At 49.2% G+C, this 14493-nt stretch overlaps 1 protein-coding gene and 2 non-coding genes across 3 annotated transcripts; 1 reads left to right on the top strand and 2 right to left on the bottom strand.

The window, feature by feature from the left end:
• Nucleotides 1-2812: 2812 nt before the first annotated feature.
• LOC119090879 (uncharacterized) lies at nt 2813-14027 on the bottom strand. The gene is made up of 3 exons (XM_037213615.1): nt 13955-14027; nt 13361-13551; nt 2813-3464 (listed from the first exon to the last, which is right to left on the bottom strand). Exons 1-3 carry the CDS (start codon nt 13971-13973, stop codon nt 3225-3227), a joined length of 450 nt encoding a protein of 149 aa, XP_037069510.1. The 5' UTR covers nt 13974-14027; the 3' UTR covers nt 2813-3224.
• TRNAE-CUC (transfer RNA glutamic acid (anticodon CUC)) lies at nt 6589-6660 on the bottom strand. Its single transcript has one exon. It is a non-coding gene; the product is annotated as a tRNA-Glu (tRNA).
• TRNAE-CUC (transfer RNA glutamic acid (anticodon CUC)) lies at nt 10444-10515 on the top strand. Its single transcript has one exon. It is a non-coding gene; the product is annotated as a tRNA-Glu (tRNA).
• Nucleotides 14028-14493: the final 466 nt, after the last annotated feature.

Below are 14493 nucleotides of genomic sequence, written 5' to 3'. Positions count from 1 at the left end.
GACAGCAGATGTAAGTCTAGTAGCTGCCTATTCCAGTGTGGTAGACAATAATAGATGTTGGCGAAGTTAGCGATGTGAATGATGTTCCAGCTATTACAAATTTACATCCAAACTTCTGGCGCGAACGACAGAAATCTGTAAGAAACAAGTGTCAGAACATTATGATGAGGAAGATTTTCTTCACCAAAACTCAACGGCATTTGTGGCTAACATCGCTCTCATCAGATAGCCTGTTTCAGCCAAGTTTTCATCATGATATTATTCCATCTTTGATGATTGATCTTAGGTCTTATTCGAGCTTACGAGAGAGGTAGGGTGCAAAATGTAAAACGTGGATTGAACGCAACAACTTACCTGAGGTCGGAGCTAAAAAGAATCTCAAAGACTGCGAATACAGATTTACATCAGGACGTTGGCAGTTAACAACAGCCGTGGACCTATAAGCTGAAACACAGGAGTAGATGGCAGGGTTCCTGAGGTTCCACCTCGAAATCGTTGCTCATTGGAGAGCTCAAACAGTCTAGTGAGGTGGCCTTCGGCTCCTAACGCCGCTATGGGTTTGGGTTGTGGCACTCTCAGTCGTTTGACCCTAAAGTCAACATTAATCGACAGGAGGTTTTTTTAAAGAAAGCTTGCTCTCCTCGTAGTTTGACAAGTTAACGGATGTCTGTCTTTCAATGCTGCTTTTTTATTTGTGCTGGTAATTTTAGACGTTCCGGCGTTTTTGTGATTCTACTTTGGGTTTACTTGCTGAGGTAAAAACACACACAACACACAACACACACACACACACACACACACACACACACACACACACACACACACACACACACACACACACACACACACACACACACACGCACACGCACACGCACACGCACACGCACACGCACACGCACACGCACACGCACACGCACACACACACACACACACACACACACACACAGATATATATGTATATTTATATATATATATATATTTATATATATGTGTATATATATATATATATATATATATATATATATATATAAAACGGAACCTGTGGGTTAACGGCTATAGGGCCGGTGGCAGGGCTACTAACGTTTTTAGGCTCATTATGCGTCCTTTTGCTGTTTGTAGCGACGGATGCGGCAGTTTTGGCGTGGCATTCTGCACCCTACCCATGTTTTGAGCTTGCAGCAGATATTGAAGGTCAATAACTGTCATGGCGAGAACGTCGGTGACGCTAGAAACCGTCACGGACTATCTTGTGAGAGTGGCTTTGTCGCCAAATGGGAAATTTCAGCAAGTTTTGGCTTTCTTGCGTTCCCATCATTTGACATTGAATTTTAAGTTCCAGGACAACATCTTTATTACATAATATTCGGTCTACCACGAAGACTGAAAATTAGTATCGCCTGACACGGGTCCGTTCACCTGCGCCGGTATGTTTGAACGTTTTGAGTTTAGACGTCTTAACCAAACTCGAAGTCGAATGACAGGAATTTTCCGAAGTCTGGACGCTTCCTGTCATTTGGCCTTAAATTTGCCTTGCAGATCAGGGTTACTTAGCATGAAGCCTTTGCCTATCCGATATTTTGACCCGATCTTTCCTTTGTAATCGTTTTTTGTTGCATTGATATTTTCGGGTGATATTGCGTTCACGTCCTTTGATCTTGAATTTGATCCCGAAGGGCGAACGCTGTCGCAAACCGCAAAATGGTCCTCAGCGACTGATAAAATCGACGACGAACTTCTCTGAGCAAAAGCTTGGCGAAATCTGGCGTCGCAGTTCAACCCGAATTCGAACACGTTACCAACTCTACGGACATCAATAGTCGTTAGCGGTTGTGATGCTGTATCAACCGGGAGAGCGGCGGGGCGAAGTGGGGGGGGGGGGGGGGGCGGACAGACTAGGTAGGCTGGAAGTCTCGTCGTGACATAGAGTCCCATTTGTTTTATTTTCGTTTCGGAAAAGAAGTTAACTGAAATCTAAGTACTAATTATTGTGCCTGAAAAGTTACCTGTCCTCAAAAATTGAACGGAAGGAAACCTGATGGCGTCTCCCCATTGTTCGTGCGTCTCCGTGTGGGAATTCCTGTGCATGCTGCGATAGCGTGTGAACCGCGCTGGAGAGTAAGCGGGGAGATTGTGACAGAGCAGGTATCATTAGCTATCTCGGTCTAGCACATTTTGGGCCTTCGAATTATGCTTTCCGTCTTTTACAGCACTACACTGCGTAACACCCTAAGACGACTTCGGCTTTAGAAATGCAGTTCCAGCTGGTGCTTCTTCCCTTGATGGCTTAAACCGTTACGTGTCACCGGCGCCAGTCGCCTAGCTCCGCTGCTCAGCCGTGCTCAATGTCGGGGCGCACACGCCGGGAGATGGCAGCTCTGTGTGGTTTGAAACGAATCAGCGTGTGCACTGGAGCGTGCGCGTATTTTGATTCCTGGGGCACGTGCCCTCCCTTATCGTTTTTTTATTATACGCATTAGGCTACGTGCACGTGATTTAATGTCTACAAGGATAGATTCGGAGTAGACATACAAAAATAAGTAGATAAAAGTATGCCATGCCGTTTTATGGTATGGAACAAATTTCGCGCGTCTGTAGCGCGCTAGACTTGGTTTTCAATGAAAACCTTTGAATTGCACCCTGCCATTGCGAAATTCTGTGTACGCCCCTGTATGCATTGCAGCGTAATTAAAACCACAGTCTCATGATAACTAAATCTTCTGTACCTTGGGGACAAGCTTCCGGCCTCGGGCAAACTTTCAGACCTCAAGTCCCCCCCCCCACCCCGACTTTTCGGAAGTTTTCTAGCGTCGTCGACATTACGGCCTTATATTGCACACTGAAAAACAGCTCACATGCACACACAGGCACCGCTGATACCGAATGATATGCGGTGTAACTACATCTTGCGGTATCTGCCCGCTGCCACGCGCGTGAAATATTGTGTGAGCGGCCATGCTTGCATGCGTGGTGGCGGACGTTCACCAGCAGCTGCTAAGCACTCGGACGTCAGGACAGGGCACTGTTCGAGTTAAAGCTCGAGCAACCAGACATTACAGCTGCAAACCTCGCCATGCTGGGTGGCGGAGGTGTGCTGCGCAGAACCCATTAGCAAGCGCAGATCCATTAGTCTTCCCGCGCCGGATAGCGTACCCTTGGACATGACTCGGTGGACGCGTGACGCTGCCGCGCCTCAGCCGGCCCCAGCATAGTGACGAGCCGGCGGGCTAGGCCAGGTACACACGGACCGCACGCGCTCCCTCCTCGCTGCGGCGGCGTCGCGTCGGGCACCGCTCCCGAGTGGTGCTGTCATCTGTTGGCGCCATGGCAAAACCAGCGTTCGCGCCGCCGGCATCAGAGGAGCTGAAGTTGTGTCGGCTGGCACCGGGTGTGCCATAGGCGGAGTTGACGCTGCCGAGTGAGAGCGTTCGCCCCAGCCGGGGCCGGCCCTCGCCCTCCAGATGCTGCTGTTGAACAAAGAGCATAACATGGACATCGCGTCAGCAGATGGCCGATGGGAAGCACATAACCTCGTGTTCGCGAATCACGGGCAGTACTTGTCCGATCACTGGCCTTACGGGAATAGAACCATATGTTGATGAAGGGTTTGGTTTTGGCTAGGATGTATTTGTATGATCTCAAAATTATTTTGCATGGCTATGAGAGTGGGGAAGGAACATGGCCCGGGGATTAGGGAGCGGCTGCGGGGTATGACTGAAGCCACATTATTTAATTCTTGGCACCGAGATTTGCCCCGCACTGGAGGCCTGTGTGGCGGCTTGCGCGGGTGCTCGGGTGAAAAATTGTCTTTTCTGTCACCGACGAAATTTGGGACTGTCTAACTTGTCACCTGGAGTCAAGTCGTTCGGAGACCGTTGCAACATATTTCTAAATGCGATACACCGAAATTATAAAGACAAGTTACGTATAATGCAGCATAACCATGAAACATTTTTGCCTCGGGAGCTCATTTCTACCCAAGTGTCATTCGCTTGCCATCGAACACTGAGTGCTGGCTGAGACTAGCATAATAGAGTTATCAGATAAAAGCATTTTTAACATAACCAGCCTAAGGGCGTGTAGCTTTCTATTGAGTTTGGGGGGGGGGGATCAATGGGAGGCAGAGTTGTGCCTTCTAACCAGGGATGCAGTTTTCTATTTGTAGTGATCATTTGTATCCATTGTTTTTCATGTATCATTATTTTGGGGCTCAGCCACCAAACACCAATCTTGGGAAACTACACTCCGGCTCCCAACTATGAAAAAGTGCGTCAAATATCGGGAGGGAACTGTTCTAAGTGCATCTTGGAGGCAGGTTCAGTCATTTTTCCTTCTGCCCCCCCTCCCCCCTCCTCATTCCATTCCTCACCCTCCTCCTCCCCTCTGTGATTCAGCTCATGACTGAGGACAATCTTTTTCTAGTGAATCGATTCAGCTCACGACTCGTCCCAAAAGGATTGATTCACGAGTCGATCTATGACTCAGCTCGATTCAAACACAAGTCTGGCTTCCAGCTAGGGTCGCCCCGCGGCTGACGATCGCAGCGTGCTTCGGAGCGGCGAGACGCTACGGAGACAAGGAAGGTGGCGACACATGTGGATAAGAGGGTTGATGGGTGTACATCTGATATTGTTTGTCTCCGTAAGCGCAACTCACGGATAACGGCAACAGATGGTGGCGGGCGATGGTGACCGTATTTATAGATGCAGTGGTTTTCCATCGTATCGCATAGGACCAAATTAGCTCGAAGCTCATCCACGCGGTAGCCTTTGAGGTTTTCGGTTCGTTACAACTCTGACGTCATGTACTAAGGAATTCACAACATCGAAGCGACGCATACCATAAATGTACTAATTTGAAAGAAAAACCTACTAAAACACGCGGGGGACCGCATTAACACGCGTAATTACACCCAAGACGTGGGCTTACGGTAACACAGGCCACTAGTATCCCGGAAAAGCCTTCACACGGTCTCAGAATGGGGCCGTAACAAGTATTAAATGGAATCGTCGCATCATAACATATTGCGCTTTGTTATCACTCGTATGGTCCCACCGCTCTTGCGCCGTTCTGCTTTTTCCCACCTTTCTCGAAATTTACCCGACTGCTCCACTCGTCACAGAAAAACATATACGATATCGAATGCTTTCATGCATGCTTTCTCCGTACCACATGTCAAGGGGAGCTTGTTGCGTGTTCCTTGAGCCCACAATCAAAAGTGAGCGGATCAAGTTCAGCTGAATTTTTTCTGCAACCTTCGCACGTGACGGGGATGGGAAGGATGCCACGTGCCGTACAATGCTCCGGTGCGACCGTACGAATCAGGCTGGCCGATTTTGGCTAATTGCCAGCAGACAGCCCTTCACGAGTCGTCATGGCTCAAATCGGCCCGTTAAAATTCGCTACGATTTTCTGCCTTTAACAACTCGCGCTAATGAGGGGGGGAGGAGGGAGGGTAACGCGACCTCCCCTGGTGTCCACAAACTAAAAAAAGATGGAGCTTGGTGGAAGACGCCAGTGGATTGGCATCAGCGATATCTCGCGATTGGTGCTAGTTTCAACGCTGTTGGGTCAGTAAGTTACCACATTACGACAGTTCAAAGGTCGAATTTTCCAAGAATTTGCACTTTGGCTTACATTATCATACTTACGAAACAATTTCTTGTGGCAGCACACAACTTACATAGGCGTATCCTTGTTCAGGTGTGTATTTTCAGGTGTTTTCGGCTTGCACTTACGATATATGACTCCGTTAAAGGGAGTGTTCCACATTTACATGGGGTTTGCAGCTGAAATAGCCATCTTGAACACCTTTTGGTGCTGTCCACAATCCTACCATTCTGAAGATCCAAGCCCCTCTAGTTGCTGAGCAACACGCCCGCGAAAATGGGGATAGGTACATTGGGGCCAGTATTTCATAGTCATCTTGGTGTACATGACACCATAATAACGTCATTCAAATTCTGTCATTCCATAACTCCATTGCGGTGATCAACGCCAGTAAAAATATCATTGTCGAGGCTTTCGTATATGGCGTTATTGAGCAGATTTCCAGACATAACGTCCGTCAGTCGTCCCTCAATCAATGCTGTGTAAGGTGCACCGCGTAATCAAACCATGGCGCATTGAGAAGTATATTTACTAAACAGAGAGTTGTGCCGTCTCGAGCAGTCTTTTCCACCTAAAAAGCATACCTGTAGTTTTAAGTGAGCTTCTTTCGTCATATCTGAAGCTTGCTTCAATGTTTTCGAATGTGAAGCATTCCCTTTATTGTTAAAGAGTCGGCCCACCGCGCGGGCTCCGCGGCACCGTCGGTTACCGCCCGCCGCCGTGTCGGCCGTAGATCATCATGCAGCGTTCCTAAAAGACCGTCGCTGCCCCGAAACCAGAATAGCTAGGGATGCGTTTTTGTTGCCAAAACCCAGGCATTGGATGCCCGATGCAAAACCCGCGCATATATCACTGACAATTCAGGCGTGATCGCAAACTCGATGGAGAGGTATCCTGAAACTCCTTAGGTGTTTTGGGTGTCATCGCACCTCCTCCTACCAGGATGATGGTCACCCACAGTGTTACCTAAGGTCAAAACCGTTCCCGCACCGGGAATCGAACCCGGGCCTCACGGGTGAGAGCCGTGTATCCTAGCCACTAGACCATGCGGGAGACATCACGAGGCATTTCTCGGATTGAAATCGTGCTGCTGGTCTGCCGCCGTTGGATTGCCGCCAACAACGAACTATTTTTATCCCTGTCCATTCACGCCACCGGGCGCACGTTTGCATCCGGGCTCCCCCGCCGTCCTCCCGCCGTCCGCCCCCTCCGAGAAGGCACCCGCCTCCTTGATCTCGTCTCTGGCTGGATTGATTCGCATCTGATTGATTGCTCCCGCCTCCTAATCCCGCTTCTGACTTGATCTCGCCTCTCGCGGGATCAAAGATCACGTACGTTAGCCCTAGCATTGCCCTGATCTAGTTCTGGTTCACGTGCCAGAGGCCAAACGGTTGCAACATTTTTCTGGTAAGTATTTCGGTTGCAAGAATTGACATTCCAAAAAACGTGGCGGTGTCACCATGTGCTTGTTGCATAACGTCCGTTGGCAAATGCAGCCTGTGTCTGAAATATCGGCACAAATAAAATGCCTCCAAGATGCTTATTGGTAGCATCTAGGAGTAAGACTTCAACACAGGTAATATCTTCCTCGCTAAAAAGCACGCTCGAAAAATATCACTACGTCATTTTACATCAAGCTGAAAGACTCTTGAACGTACCGAGCCATTCAAAGGTAATCAATACCCTTTCCACTATCACAGATGCCATGGCCAAGTTGTGAGACATGATCATAATGATCACCAAGCAATCAATCACAGACTTTACCCTCTAGCCACCTTTCTCAAACATTGGTCACGTTCCGATAATAGCAGCACTCAGCATTGATCGACACATTTAGCACACTCAGATCATAGAAGTTGGGGCACAAACTGGCCCAGACGCTGCTACCCGTAGATGGTGGTAATGAACTTAATGGTGGCGTACATGCAGTGACGGAGCGTTTTTAATCGGTCCATTTAGAAGCAGCATCGGACGCCATACCACTTACCCCACCGTTCAAAAAACGCGTTGGACAAAATAGCAAACCATGGGCAACCAACGAATCACAAGGCCTTGGTAAGAGTGGCAGGTCGTCCCGGCATGTACGACGAAGACGTGGCGTTGCAGAGGACGCTGAATGGCACACAGACGCAGCACGATGGTACAAAGCGAAACAGCAGCACAGCTTAGCGGCATGACGGACGAATGCATGACCAATGAATACGAACGAAAGCGACGACACTCGCAGAACACCAACACAACTCACTCCGGTTTCACCAAACCCTGAAATTACTGACGGTCGAAAAACACGGGCTTATTCCTCCATCAGAAACTGCTGATGGAAATATAGCGACAGACGAAACAGTTAAGGCCAGTCTCTCAAACGAACACCTTACATCTCAGACGAACATGAATATTTGTTCAGTAACTGCTAAATTTTCGCAATAAGAATCATCCTAGCCCAGCACTGTAGCACATCTAAGTAAACGCCGATCAAGTCTTCAAGGCACTCAAGTCCTCAAACCCTCACAAATATAGCAGCCCTGACCAAAGTCCAACCAAATCACTTATATCAACAGCTATCCTGATAAGCCCCTCGTAAAAAATCAATCCATAACTGTCCTCGGGAGTTTTTCCAAGATTCTGGAAAGAGGCAGTTCTAACAACTCATCATCAAAATACAGGCTTTCAACTCAACATTCGTCACTACCATTGTATCAGACTTCTATCATGTTGGTCAACAATCCTAGAAAAGCTTGTTTTCACTGCCATGTACTCTCCCGTCAAGACTTACAAGCTCCCATCAGACCGACAGAGCTGGTACCGTCCGTCAAGACTTACAAGCTCCCATCAGACCGACAGAGCTGGTGCCGTCCGTCAAGACTTACAAGCTCCCATCAGACCGACAGAGCTGGTACCGTCCGTCAAGACTTACAAGCTCCCATCAGACCGACAGAGCTGGTACCGTCCGTCAAGACTTACAAGCTCCCATCAGACCGACAGAGCTGGTACCGTCCGAGTCACAGTGCTAAACTACAAATGATGTACATCACTCACAATATCTATAGACTACTGGACTGATGCCGTGACGCGACGGCTGTGCTCCTCGACATTTTACATGTTTTGACAAAATTTGGCATGCCGAACTTCTTTATAAATGCTAATACAACCTATTCTCAACGGGGACTCAACTAGGTTTGCTGAATCTGACAAACGGAACACAAGGGGTAAGAATGGTAAACCCCTATGCTTGGCCATTCATCTGTCTACAGGCGTGAAATTTCACGTACTGTAAAAAAACACCATCAAAAAGACAAACATAGCCCTAAGCTCACTCACCGACATAGCCAGGCACATACATCGCAGGACACTCAGTAGCACACACAAAACATACATCAGACCCAATGATGACCATTGCAATATTGTTTTTGACATACACATTACATTACATTGGCAGTGATTTCAGTGTTTGCTGATATCTGAGTGAGCTGTGATGGTGTTCTACGAGTGTTGTCGCTTTCGTTTGCATTCATTGGTCATGCATTCGTCCGTCATGCCGCTAAGCTGTGCTGCTGTTTCACTTTGTACCATCGTGCTGCGTCTGCGTGCCGTTCAGCGTCCTCTGCATCGCCACGTCTTCGTTGTACATGCCGGGACGACCTGCCACTCTTACCAAGGCCTTGTGATTCGTTGGTTACCCATGGTTTGCTATTTTGTCCAACGCGTTTTTTGTACGGTGGGGTAAGTGGTATGGCGTCCGATGCTGCTTCTAAATGGACCGATTAAAAACGCTCCGTCACTGCATGTACGCCACCATTAAGTTCATTACCACCATCTACGGGTAGCAGCGTCTGGGCCAGTTTGTGCCCCAACTTCTATGATCTGAGTGTGCTAAATGTGTCGATCAATGCTGAGTGCTGCTATTATCGGAACGTGACCAATGTTTGAGAAAGGTGGCTAGAGGGTAAAGTCTGTGATTGATTGCTTGGTGATCATTATGATCATGTCTCACAACTTGGCTATGGCATCTTTGATAGTGGAAAGGGTATTGATTACCTTTGAATGGCTCGGTACGTTCAAGAGTCTTTCAGCTTGATGTAAAATGACGTAGTGGTATTTTTCGAGCGTGCTTTTCAGCGAGAAAGATATTACCTGTGTTGAAGTCTTACTCCTAGATGCTATCAGTAAGCATCGTGGAGTCATTCTATTTGTGCCGATATTTCAGACACAGATTGCATTTGCCAACGGACGTTATGCAACAAGCACATGGTGACACCGCCACGTTTTTTTTTTAATGTCAATTCTTGCAGCCGAAATACTTACCCGAAAAATGTTGCGACTGTTTGGCCTCCGGCACGTGAACCAGAACTAGATCAGGGCAATGCCAGTGCTGGTGCACGTGATTCTTGATCCCACAAGAGGCGAGATTAAGCCGGAAGCGAGATTAAGATGCAAATTAATCAATCAGAGGCGGATCAATCCAGCCAGAGGCGGAATCAAGGGGCGATTGTCTCCCCAGAGGGAGCGGACGGCGGAAGGGAGGCGAGAGAGGCGGAATCAAGGGGCGGTTGTCTCCACAGAGGGAGCGGACGGCGGAGGGGAGGTGAGAGGGACGGAATCAAGGAGCGGTTGTTCCCCGGAGGGAGCGGACGGCGGAGGGGAGGTCAGAGAGGCGGAATCAAGGAGCGGTTGTTTCCACAGAGGGAGTGGACGGCGGAGGGGAGGCGAGAGAGGCCAGTGGCAAGCGTCCGCCCGGTGCCGAGAATGAATGGGGATAAGAATAGCACCTTGTTGGCGGCAATCCAGCGGCGGCAGACAAGCAGCGCGTTTTAAATCCGGTGAAACCGCGCTCGCATATCCCGCATGGTCTAGTGGCTAGGATACACGGCTCTCACCCGTGAGGCCCGGGTTCGATTCCCGGTGCGGGAATTTATTTAAGCTTTTAAGCTTTACTCTGAAGGCATTGGCCAATTGGTTAAGAAGCAACCAAATTCTGCTACTCATATAAAAACTTCAAGTCACCTGTTTCCTTCTGCGGTATTGAACAATGCACTTTCGCTTTGCAAAGTATTGAACTCTCCGTGCCGATTCCAGGGATTGTCAAGATTGAGGATTTCGTAAGCAGCGAAGAAGTACTTACAGTGCTCCGACTTATTCGCAGCTGATAAAACTGCATAAGACTGCATTCCATGTCATGAAGAACAAACTTTATCAGTGAGATACCCCAGACAAAATTCAGCTGATAGGTTAATTGGATCGCCTGATTCCAGGGTGGATACCACACACGCGATCCTCCAATCACTGGAAATGACACTGGCTGCCTGCAAGGAAGCGCTTGATCGGCAGGAGGTGCGGACCAATCACAGGGAAGCATTACCAGCGTCGGTATTCTGTCACCGCTGCCGAGCTGCACATCCGCCAGATCGGCGAGCACAGTCCAGGCAGAGTGGCGCGTTTGAAAGCATAACTAGGCCTGTGAGTCTGAAAGTGGACAAATGATGGAGATGATTCAGTCAAGTGTCAATCTATCCTTACTTTTCCAGTCAGCGCCGAGAAACTTTCAGCTCTGGCACCTGAACTGGGAAACGTGCTTGGCATGGTAGGGAAGTATGCATCGTAGCAGAGCGCTTCTTTCATTACATGGCTGGCTGTTTACCCGGCGATGCCCGGGTGATGGAGAAGGATTTATTGCAAGCGAACCAATTGATATATTTGTATCTAATGGTATAAGATGACGTGATGACATCAAAAATCATGCGCATTCGTCCTTATACTGAACAGTGGGACATACTAACCAAATTGGGGCCCGGAAACCGTAAGTTGCAGCTATACAGTCAACACGGTGTCAAAATACCACACCAAAAGGCGGTCAGCTTCCTTGAAAGCGAGGGCAAACGGTAAGATACAATCTGGAGAAGCTGCTCAGCATTCTCAGATGGCCGCTTAATGGTCTCTGACACGAAAAAGGTCTCACCGTCCTACTGCATCGTTCTTTGACCAGCCGACCAGTCACTGGGTTCACGTGCCCCTCCGAGGTACAGCAGTAGACTCCGCTACCCGGCACAGACACGGCCCGCGGCGGACGGGTCCAGCGCCGGGTAAGCGAGGCTTTTTACAGCGCAATATGGAGATGGACATATGCAAGCTGGATATCGATGTGTGTCGCGATTCTGTTGCAGCTGACTACATGCGTCGAGGGATCCTAAGATTGCAGTGCTTTCCTGTAGAGTAGATTCTTGGCTTTACCCTCCTTCGACAAGACGAACAGGTCATCTGCTCACTCTGGAGCTGCCAACGCAAAGCTGACTCCGGCAGACCACTGGCCCGGTCAGGTTGAGACCCGTTACCTCCAGGGACTTGGCTTGGGTCTTGTCCATAGTCACGGCGTAGCTCTGCTGGGCAGGAAGCTGTCTACTTTGAACTCGAAGACATCAGATAAGATGAGCGTGATTCCTGGGATGAAGACGTTCATTCCCTCGGCCTCGCCTACCACAATGGTCGCTATGGCATGGCATGGGAGGTCCAGGTTTCGTAGGAGCATGACGCCCGCAGTTTACTTGCACCGAGTCGTGTGATGGCAGTCCTGATGACTCCAGGCTGCTGAGAAGCTCTAATGGGTAGCTCACAGCTTCCTCTGGGTCTGGGACAGTGTCCGCCGACTTGCAGATCCTTTACTCTCAATTCTGCGTCTCCACAAGCTTGCAGTTCATACCGTTGACATCAAAATTTTCGGCACCAGGATGACCTGCTTGCTGAAACAGGTTTGCTCTTCCAGGTTAGTAACACGTTGAACATGAGGCCGTCGACAAATTCTGCGTTTTCACCGGAGGAAAGGCTGAAATGGCTAACTTGGCGCTGGATCTGACCGTTGCCAACTTGTAGCAGGGTTGCCAACTGGCCTACTGCTTTGTCGCAGTTAAAATGAGCACACATTGTTGGCGGCATTCTTACTGATGCTCGGTTCATCACTCAATACTCGTCACGCTGTAATTTATGTAACGCCACGGATAACGCAGAAACCTTTTTTAATCATCATTCATTGAGTGTTTAAACTCATTGAGTTTAATCATCACTCATTGAGCTCTGCTGGTCGTCATAGTCTGATTTTCATTCCGTCTGTTTTCTTGCAACTGGCAGATATGCAATGAAGCGGCACGCGGCAGCCGACATTCTTCGTTGCTCCGGTGAGTTTCAAGCCAGCCGTTGACAGTGGTAACCCTATGGGGCGAGCCGACTCGCATCACGTCACTCGCGGCGGTCTGACCTTGACCGAAGTGTTACATAAACATTCCTCTCGTCGCGCGGACTCAGAGCTTTATAGGTTCGGATGGACTACCATCGACGGTTCTCGAATTAGTGGATGCCATATGACCGAGTTTACCTTGCATCATGTATTATAGACTGGTTGGGTATAGTACCGTTAGAGTTTCTTCGAATACAGATGTCGTCAAGTTTGAACGCTCTTGCCATCTTAATAAACTTGTTACGGAATGTTTGCGATGTTGCTATATGCGTGGTGTGCACATTTGCTTTACCCTTTTAACAGCGGTCTTCGTCAAGTAGGGTTATAATAATGCCTCAACTTTCCTTATGTTATCATATTTTTGGAGAATTGCCAAAAACTGGCGACAAGTCATAAGCAAATGTGATCTGACAGCGTGATCTGAGACACCATAAACAACATGACAAGTAGTGGAACGTACCCGACTGCCAGGTCAGCAATATGGGTCCCGAACGCATGCACATGTTGACGTCGATGACACGCGGCAGTTACCGTGAGCCCGTCCGAGTCCAGCGTGGCCCGGGAGGCGGCGTCACTAGTGGCCGGGCTGTCGTCCCGTCCCCGGCTACAGTCGATCGGCTCGGTCTCGGCGTACAGCGAGGAGCTACTGTCGCTGCCGCTGCTGGCGCCGTCGGCGTGCGGCGCCGCCAGGCGTGGAACCCCGGCTGTGGTTGTGGCGCCATCTGTAAGCGACACCAACAACAACTGTATGTCGCAGTTCATCGTAGATGGCGATATAAATCAGCGGCGTGGTACAGTGACCAGCATGGGCTATTCTGATTTTGCAAAATTTAGACCTAAGACCGAGCCGTTTTTTAGAAGAAGAAAAACGCTAAGATTTGAGTTAGTCTGTGCGAGCACATGCTTAATTATATCAGTTTAAGCATCTGTGGGACTGACTGTGGATTTGTCCTCAAATCGCCCTAAAGAGCGTGCGGGTTACGTTGGGAAAAAGTAATGCATCCTCTCATGCCCTTTTCCCGTGAGACTGTCTGGCAACATTTGGTATACCACCACCCGTACCTGGAACAATGTGTACCGCATATGACGTACCTCGCCGCTAGCTTAGTGCACTGTGCACCATACCTGTCGTCTTACGATTCATCGCTGTCGGGATTCGCTCGGCGCCTGGCAGCGGGGGGCCGGCCAGCGGCTGGTAGTCGCACTCGTAAGCAGCAGCACTGCTGGTACGCGCCGCCGCCGAACAGCGGCGAACGTGACGCGTGCCTGCGGCGTTCGAAGCGCGCCTGGGAACGTTCGCTGGCCGCGTCCGATGACAGCGAACGGCTGGTCTGCAAAGTGCCCGATCGGGAGATATGCCGTCAGGCACGATCCGTTCGCAGCACTCCTGGTTCATTTTCCGCTTTTTGCAGTTCGTACTTCGTGAGGTGTAGTGAAGGAGAAGCCTCAGGGAGCAGTTTTCAACATTAACGACAGCTGAACTACACTAATGAAGTACATGTTCATGCCTCTTCGTTTGGGTTGTTCTGAAATGCTTTATGAAATGCGATGTCAACTTTCCAAAAGCTATCTTGCATACTCGTGCTGAATTCATTGTAAACGTAACTTGGGCCAAGCTTCAGCAATTGGCATAACAATTCCCCCTTCACATGAACTGTGAGTGA

Source organism: Pollicipes pollicipes, unplaced genomic scaffold (genome assembly GCF_011947565.3).
Source record: "Pollicipes pollicipes isolate AB1234 unplaced genomic scaffold, Ppol_2.1 Scaffold_3168;HRSCAF=3711_pilon_pilon_pilon, whole genome shotgun sequence".
Classification (NCBI taxonomy): domain Eukaryota; kingdom Metazoa; phylum Arthropoda; class Thecostraca; order Pollicipedomorpha; family Pollicipedidae; genus Pollicipes; species Pollicipes pollicipes.
Note: the sequence above shows the minus strand (reverse complement) of the source record. Positions and strands in the feature narration are given on the sequence as shown.